Source organism: Antrostomus carolinensis, unplaced genomic scaffold (assembly GCF_000700745.2).
Source record: "Antrostomus carolinensis isolate BGI_N321 unplaced genomic scaffold, ASM70074v2 scaffold4742, whole genome shotgun sequence".
NCBI lineage: Eukaryota > Metazoa > Chordata > Aves > Caprimulgiformes > Caprimulgidae > Antrostomus > Antrostomus carolinensis.
The window spans coordinates 38,278-53,174 of record NW_010301460.1 but is presented as its reverse complement, the minus strand read 5'-3'; the positions used below and the strand labels follow the sequence as shown (position 1 = coordinate 53,174).

The following is a 14,897-nucleotide window of genomic DNA, read 5'->3' as shown; positions in this document are numbered from 1 at the left end:
AAGGAGAAAGTTGCACATCCCACTGGTTACACGTTCCTTGGAAGGAAGAGCTGCCACTCTTCACCTGCCCCTTACCTTTCCCCAGAAATAGCTTGGTCTAGCTTCTCCAGCCACAGGTAACACACTCCCACCCTCCTCTCTTTTCACATAAATTGAGTAAATACTCAATTCCCAAGCTGTCTGAGCTTTAAAGATGTTTCCTTCCCCTCCCTTTGCCCAGTTCCTGTCTAGAAGCATGCAGGGACTTTTCCCTTTCCAAATCCCTTTCTGGCTTATCCCTGACTCAAATCGCCAGCTTCCTGGGGAACAGAGAGCAGATGGTCCAGCCCTCATGTCAGACATTTACTGAGGAAGAAGCTTCAAGGTCAGTGGAAGAGGCAATAAAAGACACATGGTGTCTTCAAGCTTCACAGCTCATTTCTCAGTGTTAAGTGTTAGCAAAAAGTCATCTTTGATGTGGAGCCCAGCACAGAGGAGGAAACCAGATCCCCAGGATGAGTCAGAGCCCAAAATTTATACATTAACCAAAAGACTAAAAGCTTGTCCAAAAGGATTCTAGGCCCCCAGGAAGGCAAGTCACTGGGGAACTCCAGTGGAGTTCTATGAGCATGAAAAGAGCAAGTTGGAGGCTGAAGAGAAGAACTAGCATTAAAAATAGTAATAAAAAAAGGACAACTGAAGTATCCAACCATTGTCTTCATCCAACACCAACACAGCATCTTGTTGTTAGAAGAGTTTAGCCAGCTACAGGTTTGCAATGACGGTGAGTGAAGATGGTACGTCTGTCAAAGACCACCCTCTAGTGACTGATGCCGGCATTTGTTTGACATTTCTAACTTGGCTATGATCTCTCTTGTTTTAAATAAAGTTTTTCTTCTGTTCTAGTTCAGAAGGACATTGCTCCCATGGACAGCAGCTCTAGTTTTGCTCTTCTTGTGAGGTCCCAATGCTGTGAGAGCCTTGGTATGCTCAACCCAAGCTGAAAATCCTTAGCTGCCATTCATTCGTTGACCTGATATTAAATCACATCAAGTGAATCTGTCTTGTACGTACTTCTAAGGCAACTTTGCTTTGCAGTTGAAATCAAAAACCAAACAAATTGAACACTTTAAACACCAAGTGGAAAGGATTAAACATTTATTTACATACAGATACATATGTAAGCAATTTCTAAGTATAAAAAGGACATTACAAATAAACATGAAGCATCATACATTCATCATCCTGGTCATCCAAAATACATTCCTTTCTCAACCCCACTGTACCACACTTAACCACAAAGAACCTAAAGAACAGACAAGCCAAATGCTTCTGACAGTCAATGATTCACAGTTTGGTGATCTGCTAACACCTATACCCTTCCCAAAGACACCACTACCCCAGCGACTCGAGATCAATGGCCTGACCAACTGTAGTGCATTTTCTCCACTGAAATGCTTGTGCTTGATCAACAAGAAACACATCCTCTCCTCATCCTGCTGGCCACATGTTTAGGAATCAGGGTTCTTGCTAAAAATCTGTACATTGTGCTAAATTCACAATCGTTGGGGAAAAGACAGCAGATTTCTGTGGGAAAAACTCCAACTCAGGAAATTCCTTTAGTGCTCCGACTTCTCTGGCATGGAAGTTGCAAACAAAACACTGCTTTGAGTGCTTGAGCAGGTTTTTAAACTACAATTCAAACTACAGTTGATGGTATAAAACATACGTTGTTCATGCCATAAAAAAATTACGTGCTTCAATATCGATTTGCTAGTAATCAAAGCTGAGAGTAATTCAGGTTTTCTCCTGAGGAAATGAAGATGCCTTTGTAACATCTAAAAATGATCAGAGCTTTCAGGAAATGCTTTAGACTCAAAAAGCTGAAGGTAATGCAGAGCACAACAAACTTGTCAGATAACAACACAAAAGGAAACAAGCCAGTAAACATGAAATTAAAATGCCTTCTCAAAGTATTAATGAATTCAAATGAGAGCTGGGTGAGTCTTTCTGTATAGATCAAAGGCAGTATGGAAAAAAAAAAAATAAAATCTCATGATCTGCAAATTCACAGAACAGCCAAATACGTGCAGCAGAACAGAGTGAAGTGGAAATAAAAGAGGAGCAGAAAGAGCCTTGTCCCATATTGACAGCTGAGTGACTGCAGCTGCTCCAATCTCAGGTTTTTTATTTTTTTTTCCCTTTTGTAAACAGCTGTGGGGAATAAAATGGATGTGACATATCTGCAACACATCTTATTATGCTAAAAACCATGGCACATTTTAAACTACTACTCTAATATCCAGAGATATACTTGCCACTCCAAACCAGCTCAGCAACAAGCACTGGGCTTCCTCCATACTCTCATTAGATGGCCTTTTCTCCCCCAAAACGCTGGCTGAAGAACTTAGTTTTCCCTTTCACTGCTGAGCGTAGGTGGGGGCCAGCAGTAAAGCTTTCTTCCAAACAGTCTGCAAGAGCTGAGGCAATGGCAGTGCCTGAAATCACAGCAGGACACCCCACCATAGACCAAACATTTTATTCTCACTCCATTAAAACATCAAAACAGCATTTCCCCTCTCCTCTGCTTCTCCCTCCATAAACGCTTGACTGCTGGGGACACACCACAGCTGTTATATTTACTAAAGCTCCTGCCAGTGATGCAACCCAGACCCTTGGAGATATTAACACCATCAACCAAGTGACAGCTCAGAATGACTCTCCTCCTCCACATGGCTGTACATCTCTCTGGATGGAAAGCAGCATCCACCTGCTCACTAGAGATCTACTCAAACCCCCACCAATTCTTAACATCCAAATCTCTTGTACTGGTCCCATAAGAATGGAAATATTCCTTACAGGATGCCCTGGCTGAGAATGGGCTTATTGAATTAGTCAGGTTTATGTTCATAGTAAGAAGTTCAAGGTGGCACAGAAGATGGGCCATGGATGCTCTTCCTTCTAGCTAAAGCAAGAGTTGGATCCAGCAGTTCATGCAACCAGGATTGTTTCAAGTCTGAAACCCCCCCAGTTCTTGATGCATGAGCAGTATCAGGAAGGAGCAGATTCATGGATGAAAGGTACTAGAAGAACTGGGCTTTGAGAAGCTCTGAGGTTTGAAAAGCACCAGGCACACCAGAGCCCTTGATCACTGCCCATAAGAGTGTAAGAATACTTTTAACATCTCCTCTCCCCCTGGGAACCATGCACAGCTAGAACCATCACTGAACTGGCTTTGGCCACACCAGGTTCCTGTGGACTAGGGATGGACTCCAGAAGATGCTCAGCAGGGCCATCACCACAGCATAATCACAAGTGTGCATGTCCTTGGGAACATTACCCCAAGATAAGCAGTAGTTGAAAGAGCAAAGGTGAAAATGTAAAGGTGGCATCTGCTTCTTGAGTTTAATTGTAGCACTAACCAGAGCTAAAATTATCTTCTGAGCTTGCTGGAAAAGGAGAACTGGTTCAACAAATGTGACCACATCCAGGAAGTGCTAATAGCTGGTTATTAATGTGAAAGCAGAGACAGCCTCCAAGTACAGTACAGCCAGCTCCTGTTTATCCAGACAGATGACCTGAGCTGTTAACCCTTCAAACCACTCTAATTTTTCACTGACAACATTTACAGCCTAAATTACACTTGTTGCCATCTCAGTTTCTGCCATATCTGGGTTACATCTCCCCAGCTGACTGTATTTGGAGGGACAAGCACTAGAGATCAGCTGCCTTTTTTTTTCTGGATCTGTGTTTCCCACTTGAAAAATAAAAACAAACACCCTCAACTCACATGGCATAGTTTTGACTTCTGGTTTAAGTTACAGCTCATTCACATGAGGGGAATGGGTGGGATGGCATCCATGGGTGATGACAGCCAGCGATCTATCTCGGCTGGATGGGGTACAGTAAAGCAAAGGAGACCTGGGGTCAGTTTAGTGAGGTGGTGATTAGTGAGGTATGTCAGAGAGGGCTACTTTGGGAGCCTTGCATCACAGTCAGCGTGATTACCCTGCTGTCTATTTTCCTAGCCAAGATAAATCCAAAAGTGAGGCAGATGTGAGATCTGTAACCTTTATGGTACATTTAACTACAGTTCGAGTGGATGAGCACATTTCAATGATGTGACCAGTTCCAGTTGAAGTTGCTTTGCTTAGGATTCACTATTCGCTTGTAGAAAATCAAGCCAGTGTTTCCCCATCACTCATCATCACAAGATGACAAGACTGTCCTTCAAAATGATGATCCTTTGCTGCTTATGAACAGTAACTAGAATAATTATTACCCACAGCAACAAGAGGATAGACTTGATGTAAGGAAAAAAGGGATATGTCAAGAGCCAAATTTGTTGATATGCAAATGAAGTTTATAAACAGAGGAAGAAAACATTTTGATATAACATCTTTCACAGGGTTTTAACTACTAGAATTTACTAGAGTATTTCCTTTGGCTCCATTGAGTTTTCTGGTGTGCCCTTATGTACACTAACATTTCGGAGAGTTTCCATACTTGCTCACTAGGAATTCGCAAAGTGTCCTCTAGAAACAACTTTTTCTAACTGAATTAATTCAAAAAGGTTTTTGTTGGTAGAAGCAACCCGCATAAGGATATTAGATGCTTTGATATTGAAAGCAAAAGAATGCAGAAGAATTTCAGATGAGACTGAAATTCAAAGCATCCCTTATTAAAGTCCAGAACAATTAAAATCTAAGTCATAAATGTGTTTTTGAAAAGAGAATAGGATTGATACCATCTCTTTACCTTGCATTTTCTGCTCCATAGTCATCTCTCCCCTTGCACAGAGGGCAATCACACTCAAGTCTGTCCCACAGCCAGGAGATGGTTTCTGTTGACAGTGTCTCCAGCCACATCCAACCACAATGGCACCACAGGTCCCCAAAGGACAGTGTGTCCTGCATGTTTGCACATCCTATCTAAATAGCTAGAGAATTTCACTTATTTTCCAACTGAATTCAGTCTCTGACTACAGAAATCATGCCAGCTCAACATCTCAGCCTGATTTATAGACAGTTCTTCATACTGAAAAGAGAAGACAATTGGAAAAGCAGCTGAACAAACAGCAGTCCTTAGGGATAACGAACAAGGCAAAACCCAGTGGGTTTGACTAGAACTAATTGCATCCTTTGTCAGCAAAAGCTCAGGAAAGCCTGTTGTCCCATGTGTCTGCACCCACCATGCTTCTGCATCACTAATTTCGACTTTCCTTCTCTTCAAATCACTGTCTCCTGTGTCTGCTGCTGCTGTTACTGATGCTGAAGGAATTCAATAGCCATTAACCGCTAAACCTAGACTAGCAGGAGCCAACTGTTACCAATATAGCTATTTCCAAAAAGACAAACAGCACCAGCAGGCTCTCAGATTTTAAGGGCTGTTTCATGTGTTCGACAGCAAAGAACAAAGTATCTTGCCTGACAATGTCATGTGTGGTTTTCATTAAATAGTGATCACAAAGCCATTTAGCATTCAGCACAAACACGTATCCGACTGCACCCTCCAACTCGCCTGTAGACCAAATCAGGACTTCAGTGTTAGAGGCACCCACTGTCCCCTTCTTTACAGAGTTCATCATTTCACTCCTTCTATCATAACTCTTTGACCTGAAGGGCTTTTTTTTATTATTTATTTTATTTTTTATTCCCTAGCACTTCCCCTCTCATGGGGAACACAAATAGGAACAGAAGGGAGTCATGGCTTCTGCTAGCAAATTTGCAGTGTAAACACCCAACACAAAATACCAGCGAGTACTTCACATGCAGCGATGTGAAGCACAGAACATTTGGTGGTTTATTCAAGATCAGCCTGACTGAACCAGCAGCTGAACTGGAAAACAGAGCTTAGACCATCCAGTTTTCAGGAGATGCTTTTACTAATCTCTGCAAGCAGGTATGCTAGAGAAAGCAAACATCTGTTGATCATCCAACATTGGCTTCTGCTCAGACCCTACTCATTGTGCTAAAAAATGTCAAGAGAACGTCTCATTATGGTACTACTATAAAAATTAATATTCACCCAGAAATAAGAAGATTATTCTGTGGCTGTGAATACATCACCCTGAAAATGCATTAAAAAAATCTAGCAACCACACCAAAAGCAATGCTTTGCTCTCTCGATAGCAGAGAACATTTCCAGGCAAATTTGGCCCCATTATATTAATTCTGCATGGCTTGGGGACACTCGACCCAGCAAGCACCATAAGGCTTTTACTGACAGGTCTTTCAAAAATCCACTTATCTAGCAAGCTGCTGGCCATAGTTGAAGAGCTGATTGTCAGATAACTGGGATTTGTATTAGAAGTTGATAAAGCTCCACTTCTAGTTGGGAAGCCTTCATCTGTGGACCAGACTGTAGAAAAGAAGATAAGCCCTCAGTGCTACAAGGAGAGGTGGGTTGTAAGCACTAGAGAGATATTCAAAGGCGTACAAAAATAATTCCTGCTAAGGAGTGACTACAATAAAATATCACTTCTTCAACAGGTAGTGTGTTTGTTCACTGCAGCTCTGGCTTATGACCATATAAATCGTTGCACATACCACCATTGTTTCCTTTCAATTTCTTAAGTCTATACAGAATAAACCATGAAAGGAATAAGTTCAGATTTGTCCCTGGAGAAGTCAGATACTTCACTGTACCATCAGCCCAACTGCAGCACTCCAGCCTGCCGCAAAAGCACATCACTGTCGGGAGATGGAGTCCTTACTCGGAGAAGATTTGCTAGCAATAAAAAGAACCAATGCTTCAAAGTTGCTACTAGGGAGCTAGTCTCCAAAATGGTCACCTACAGGTTAGGAGAGCACTGGAAAAAGAGAGACTTAGCCTTCTAGAAACCTCAAAGTGAAGATTCAAGAAAATGAACTTAGCAGTTTCTCCTATTTAACCAGTTCAGCTTGTTCAGTCATGGTAATGCCTTAGAGTTCAACCTCCAGAAGTGATGCAAGGCACACTTTAAAATGCATTTTTTAGTGTTTGAATCAAAGGTACCTGCCCAGCTCTGATGCTTTTGGAAATCAGGCTGAGGAACCCACAGTGCGCAGTCTCCTTCCTCCTTGATTAACTCGATCAAACAGCCCTGCCCTATTTGTTATCAATTATATGCTGACAAGTCCAGCATCTGGAGAGTAAGAGCTTTTACAAATTAAATATACATAGTATTGATTTTTAACTTGAGTATTACTTTACAGGTAACACCCTGAGCCTTGCCCTGAACAACTACCTAAAAGCTGTGCAGAATCAGCTCTCTCAGAGTTGGGTGGTCTTCACAAGTTCAAATGAGGCTGCATTTAAGAAATGCTCAAGAAAGACACTGCTCTTCAGCACAGGCTGTCCCCTGCAGCCCAGCAGAAGCCACCAAGTCCCACACATTTCTCAATCATCTGGATTACACCATGAGCAGAGTCTGAAAAGGGCCAGGCCAGAGCAGCAGATGACACATCTCATACTTACAGAAGCTCTTTACTACGTGTTACCTAAATGACAAGCAAGTCTCGTACCACAACTTCTACATCTTTCTTTTTACCACTAGTCATTAAAAAAGAAAGTGACTTAAAAAATAGCAAGAAAATATTAAAAATGGCCATATGACACATCAATCCCCCCTCTCTGACACACAGAGACAGCTCCCCATTACAGATCAAAGGCACAACATGATACAGCTCAAAGGAATCTTTCCAGGAAAATGTGAAAAAAAACCCAAACCATTTTTAAATGCTTTTTTCTGTAATTGTTATTCTTTTCAAGAAGTACTTACTGGCAGCTTTTTATGTCAATACAAAAGCTCTGTTAAAAACTTCAGTAAAAGCCAAATAATATTAAATTGATTAACTCTAAATTACAGCATATCACAGCCACGTAATTGCCAGGAGAGATTTATCCAGATTAGCTAAACTGAACTCAAACTTCTAAATACCATTTTTTATATGCACATTTCCTACCTTCCAATTTCACTTTAACATCAACGTGTAAATTTACAATGCATTATCCACATATGGCACTAGAGGTGTAACAACATCACCAACTCCACAGCCCGCTTCAGGGATTTTGTAGAAAGAAATTGCCTGAACAGTTACCTACACGCTGGAGTCTGGGATTAAGAGTACAAAGCATCAAGTAAATTAAATTACTTTACAGCCTCAAACCTGAAAGCTGCTCTAGCAGTGAGATTGAATGCCAAGAAGATACCTTCAAGAGTATCTTGGAGAACAGTTCCACAAGCTGAACGCTGGATGGGTCAAACACAGAATGATACCACTTGCAACCTGTTGCTATTTTCACTTAGCATAAAAAAAAACCCTCTACAAAATTGTACACTTGCCTTTCAACAAGAACTGTATCTACAAGCTCTATTTTTAAGCTGGACCTAATGCAGACCGCCACTTCAGACTGTGCCCTCTTTGAACCCTCATACACAATCCATGCATGCACAAGATTTTGGTCACCTCTGGTGCACTTTTTCCAATTCTACCAATAACCTTTCCCAAGGCTGATTTTTCACATTAGAACATTACTAATTAGAGGAGGAATGGTTAATTTTTTATTATTATTTTATTTATTTTTTTTTTTAAGTTCAGGAAAGTCTTTTCATCCTGTGTTGAACATCAAAGCAGCACAGTCCTTTCCCACTACGTTCAGGTCTAGATAAAGAGGTAACAAGATTTTTTTTTTATTATTTTTATGAACAGTGCTTATTAGTGTTTTTTCCTAACCAGTCTAAATTACACATTCAGAAGACAATAATGGAACAAGACTACATTTGGTCTACGGAATAGTTGCTGAACTGCTAGCACCAAAAGGAGCAACTGAGCTGTATCCATGTTGTCTTAAATCTCAAAAATGTTGATATATGTAACTTTTTTTTTTTTAAATTCCACATTCATGAAAGTGCCTGTAGATGAGAGACATAACACTATTTCAAACACCAGAGTCCTCCACAAAGACGCGCGGGCAGACGTTATGTACATGTCCCAAGAGCTCATTCGCTGGCAGCCTGGAGGATTGCCAGTGTAGTCCAGGGTCAGTGTTCATTGTTGTTTTTTCTTATTTCTTTTAAAAAGGACCAGACACATTGTTCTGTAAGAGAGATTTTGATCTCTTCAATATCATCTTCAAGAGAGGCTTGCTCTGGTCTCCCGTAGAAGGAAACACAATAGCTCGTGTTCTGCATTACATGACCCCCTTGTGCGACTCTTCCCTTCCTAACCCACTCCACAGACTGCGAGAAAAATGAAATTTAAATCATGTTATGCTCTGCTATGTTGCCATGCAGCTGGAGCCATCAGCCTGCCATGCTTCCAGGTCTGCAACCTGACTCGGGGAGAGTCAGATGGGTCAAAGCAGCGGGAATTCCCTTCAAGTAGATAAATCCCCACCAAAAAAAAAAAAATCCTCTTGGCTCATGGCGGAAGGGGAAACCACATGCCAGCTCTTTAGTTAAAATTACAGCAAGTCAAGTAGCTGATACTTTTCCCCTCTCCTGGTAAGGGGGATGAGACATTGTTCACAAGGGTGTTCTGTCGTGCCTCGCTGATCAACCGGCAGGCCAAGTCCAGGAAAAGTTTTTCCACATTATCCGATTCTTTTGCTGAGGTTTCCAGATAGTACATGTCCTGCGCTTCGGAAAACTCTGCAGCTCTTTGCTGGGAGACTTCCCTCTTATCAGCTAAATCAATCTTATTACCTGCATTGATAAAAGATTTTAGAAAGGGAATTAATTTGACTTCCAAAAGAAAAGAAACAGAGGTTATAAGGGATAAAGAAGAGTTTGGTGTTGTGTATATGCATGGACAGCAGGATTGATGTGAAACTCTCAGTGCTTGCTCCCATCTCCAAATAATGGATTCCCTGATACACGTGACCAAGTCCATTTAATATGAGCTCATTTAATGGAATATGCCCTGTGAACATCCAAGTCAGTTAGCTTTAATTTAGCACCAGTGCATCTGTTTGCTGCAATCAACCAACATTAAAGGATTTCCATTTTAATATCTATTGAAAATTCTCCTGAGGAGAATTTAAAATATCAATTATAGCATATGAGACACTAAACATGATATTTCTTGTATCATTACAAGCTTTAGAAGAAGCCTGGCATGGAACGCAGCTTTCCTCTTTCAATATTCCTGTGGTGGATTTGGCTGTTGACAGTGGAAGAGGAACGGGCTCAGGGGCACTCGCAGAGCGAGGTGGGGCAAGAAACCAGCCCCTTCCTTCAGAAAGCTCAGCTTAACAGAGCGCTGATTAAAGCCTCAAGCAAGCATCTGATATGATTATACTCTATTACTGGCCACTTCACTTCAAACTTGATGTTTTTGCCATAAATTAATCTTAAAAAGAAGATAACAGACCAGGACCTGTGATAATAGGGGGCTGTGTCCAGACACCTGACAGGCTCAAGAGGAAACATCTCCTGGTTTCACTTCTACCAGCTATTTTGTGAGAACTAGTGGGAGGAAAAGACTGCCCTTCCACTGGCAAGCCATGTCTCATTGCCCTCCTCTCATCTGAGATCCCATTTCTTTCCCGATAAAGCAGGTTCTGGGACCCATTGTATACAGTGAAGTTGCCTTTCTGAACAAATTATCACTCAGCACAAATGGTTTATGGGTGTCACCATCTTCAAAGTGTTATGACTTAACATTTATATTTTGTGCTGTAGATATTGAAAATTAACTTAATGTTCCCCCCCAAAAAAATCATATATACATTTGTTAATCATATATTAATTACTTCTGCACCATTTGGACAGGTGCCATACTATTCTCATGGAGTAAAATTAGTTTCTTGTATGGAAACTCTGCAAATCCCAAGGCTCACTTGCAATACCACTGGGACATAAAAAGCTCAAAAGATTTTTTTTAAAGCCACCTTAAACACATTTTACGATCCTCTAGATTTTTTTTTACTTTTAAACAACAAACTATTAAAGGTGACATCAACACTGCAGCATGAAACTTTCTGGCTTTCCTCAAGTTATTTTTCCATTGTTCTTTATATATTCTTGGGCCTATAAAAGCCAAGTCCTGACTACCAGATGCTGAAAGCAGAGCATGGAAAAGCATGAGTAGGCAAAATAACCTTCACCTTGTTTGCAGCAGACAGATGGCCTGAGGTCTGCTTTAGCTAGAGTTGAAGCTCTACAGATTAAACATTCAGTTACTTATTTTTAATTTCCCTAAAATCCATGCAAAACCATCCAGTTTTCCAGCTCTGTCCTACCTATGAATGCTATGATCCACACAACCATCACATCCTGATCTGATTCCCAGATCTTGACTCACAACCCACTCAAGACAAGACTCTGGTTGCCCCACAGCTGTGAGATACAGCAAACCAGATGCAACCCCAACCTGAGCAGAAACTTGTATATTTGTAGAGATCCAAGCTGGGAGTCACAAGGGAAACTGCTCCATTCTTAGCTCTGTTGGTAGCTGCACCATCAACACTTTAGTCCCATATGGGACCAACTGGTGGGGAGTATCCACCTCTGCATGCAATAGCCTTAGAGCTGAGACAGGACTACACTTTGAGAAGTGCCTGTGGTGTCCTGAACATCACTATCAGCATCTTGGGGTTATTTGCAGAAGGAATTCTCCAAGCACTGGGTTTAAGGCACCCTGTACCCACCTGCGGTTACAACTCTGGTTGGCAACAAGATCTGCCGCACCAGTTCGAGCATCTTACACCACCAGTTCACACAGGTGCCACATTTTCCTCCTGCTAACACCTCCATCTGCCACCAAGCCCTCGACACACACAGCTCAGCCCCTCATCACACCACCCCACTAGCGGGCACTTACCCACTAGCACAGTTATGACCTTATTGCTGGCATACTGCTCGATTTCTCGCAGCCACTCGGGGAGACAGCGGAAGGATTCTTCACAGGTGATGTCGTAGGTCAAGATTAACGCGTTAGCGCTGCGATAGTAACTCTGCGTGATGGATCGGAATCGTTCTTGTCCTGCCGTGTCCCAGATCTGCAGCTTTTGGCATAACAAGGAAGGGTGGTAAAAGGAGAAAAAAATTAAAAATTATTTAACTTTTTTTATTTGATAGCAACACTGTTTTGTCCTTAAAAAACCCCTTTAGGGTAAAACCAATGCTGGGAAAGCACTTAGCTCTTAGCACTTAGCTCTTCTCCCCCTTGGCTTCCCCTCCCCCAGCATGTTTTGTTTCTGTTCCTGCACTTGTGGATTGAAATGCAAGGCACAAAGTCAGCTGGCACCGCAGCCAACGGCCCCTGGAAGCCGCAGGTCTGCAGGTTGTCATGCGACTTCTGGCATCTCATTTCATTCAGTGCCACAAAAATGATCCGAGGGCTGGAGCACCTCTCCTACAAAGACAGGCTGGGGGAGTTGGGATTGTTCAGCCTGGAGAAGAGAAGGCTCCAGGGAGACCTTGTTGTGGTTCAATACTTAAAGGGCACCTATAAGAAAGGCAGACACAGACTTTTATCAGGGCCTGGAGTGACAGGACAAGGGGTAATGGTTTTAAACTAACAGAGGGTGGATTTAGACTAGATATAAGAAATAAATGTTTTATGGTGAGGATGGTGAAACACTGGCACAGGTTGCCCAGAGAGGTGGTAGAATCCCCATGCCTGGAAACATTCAAGGTCAGGTTGGACAAGGCTCTGAGCACCCTGGTCTAGTTGAAGATGTCCCTGCTCCGGGCAGAGGGGTTGGACTAGATGACTTTTAAAGGTCCCCTCCAACCCAAACCATTCAATGATTCTATGATCTTCCTCTGCTGTGGACAGAGATGTTGGCCTGGACTTACAATGCAGGCACTGGAGAAAGAAAGTCACTTCTCCTGTCCCTGAAGTCCAACCAACAGCAGTATCCATCCAAGAAGAAATAAGAAAGCCTCTCCCCTCGTTCCCAAAGCTAGTTATAGTTATCCTGAGATGATGCACTGATGGGTAGAAACCACAAGACCGAACAAGGAGCTGAAGGCTGATCCAAGGACTGCAACACTTTTCCTCTCTACAGCTTCAGCCATCTTGCCCAGTTGCTCATCGCCTGCCTTCCCACCACATAGAACTGGCTGACATGTCTTTAATTATACCAAAGAGGTCACGAGTGTTTGCCAAACCCTCTGGGTCTAGGAAGACAATGTACATTTCCCAATATACAAACTAAACTCATACTGTTCTTATAAAGTGACTATCTGATTTTTGGGAGATCATCAAAACCTCAGTTCTTCCAAAAGACAGACAAAGAAACAAACATCCAAACTTAAAACATTTCAACATAAAAGTACTTCTCTGCTTCAGCTTTTATTTTTTTTAAAGCACCCCTCCCTGGAATGAAATATGTGAAAGGGTGATTTCCAGCCAGAATCCTGTGTGCTTTGGGAAGAAAAATGTAAAGTATTTGAGATTATTTTTTTTCCATATATTCAGCAGTCCATAACAGAGAAAACCTTATTCTTGCCCAGTTCCAAAGTAGAACTAAGCCAGCTACTCATCATAAAATTGTTAGTTTGAAATGAGAGCTCCTAGTAGCAGCTTTCAGACGAGGGGTATGATTTTGGAAAAATACGGTTTTTGTAGAGAAAGTAATTTGTGGCTGGTTCACAGCTCCTGGGCACAAAAGTGCTTAATCTCTGGGCATAGTTGTGTTTACCTGGCTGAACCTGGCACCTGCAGTTAAGTGACACACAAAACCATAAGTGAAATTACTTGCACGTGAAATCCAGATAATGGACAAGTCCCCATTAAAACAAACCAGCTTCCAAACTCTGGCAGATGGAAAAATACAGATAATTTTGTTGTTGCTTGGCTATTTCCCAGGAAAAACATTTACTGATTGGTCTACTGGTTAACTCCAGTTTCACATTTATTGAGAAGATCTCCAAGCTGATAAAAACTTGATGTGAATATGTTCTTCCATCGCTTTAATATGAGAGACAGTGAACGCAAAAGGGATTGCCCTGGGGCAGAGAGTTTCTTACTGGCTGCAGCCCTGAGTCTACTTGAGAGCTGGGTGCAGAAGGCAGGGAAGAGCCCCCGACCTTACAGCCACCAATAAATTCTTCCTGCACACAAAATGCACATCTTGCACTTCACCTCACTGAGTATTTCTGTCAAATAAAATATTTCACATTTTGCACACAAAATGCACAACTCACACTTCACCCCACTAATTATTTCTGTCAAATAAAATATTTCACAGCAACCATTTTACTTGCATCATTTTTTTCAGAGGAACCAAAGGACTGTGCCTGAATCAGCCTACACAAAACCTAGATATTTCTTTTCTCAGAACCAGTTGATGCTTCCTGCTCTCACAACATTTGCACATACATTTAGCTTTATGCACATGAACATTTCCACCAAGTACAATAAGATCACAGGCCCATATAGCCCACTGTTTGCAGCACTGAGGAAGCTCAGCTTTGACCAGTGTAACTGCTATCTACTTGGCTCATATTTGTGCAACCTCTCAGTTGTGCATATTTTTGGTTTTTTTAGAAAAGGCTCATATTTGTGTAACCTCTCAGTTGTGCGTATTTTTGGTTTTATTAGAAAAGGCCAGGAAGGTCAAAAGCCTCAACTGTGCAGTGCTGTCTCAGCTCATCTGCCAGCAAGCTTTAGCAGCCACTCATATCTGATATGGCTTGTACACAGCTTTCATGCTAGCAAGTCCCTCTCCACTGACTCTCGAGTGCAATTTTGAAAGCTGGAGTATTTTTCCCCAGAAATCTATTCTTTATTTTCAAGTCTGGAAATCTTTCCAGTGAACAGCTCTGCTCTCTCACCCTGTATCCCAGCAAATGTGGCAGGAGATGCTGCTCAGCACAGAAGCAGAGTCACAGCTCGGGCACTGTGAAATGAGCTAGCAGTCACAGAAGCACCTCGTTTGACTGAGATGTCATTTTTATTGCTCTGTGCTCTGACTCATTCCTG

The 14,897-nt window shown here is 42.0% G+C and overlaps 1 protein-coding gene across 1 annotated transcript in view; it reads right to left on the bottom strand.

Moving 5' to 3' along the window:
• Positions 1-8,943: 8,943 nt before the first annotated feature.
• Positions 8,944-14,897, bottom strand: part of RAB30 (RAB30, member RAS oncogene family) — a 9,882-nt gene continuing 3,928 nt past the window's right edge. The window contains exons 3-4 of the mRNA XM_010163444.1: positions 11,787-11,970; positions 8,944-9,667 (exon numbers count right to left, since the gene is read on the bottom strand). Of these exons, the coding sequence (XP_010161746.1) occupies positions 9,417-9,667; positions 11,787-11,970 (435 nt within the window). The 3' untranslated portion in view covers positions 8,944-9,416. The remainder of the gene's footprint in view (positions 9,668-11,786; positions 11,971-14,897) is intronic.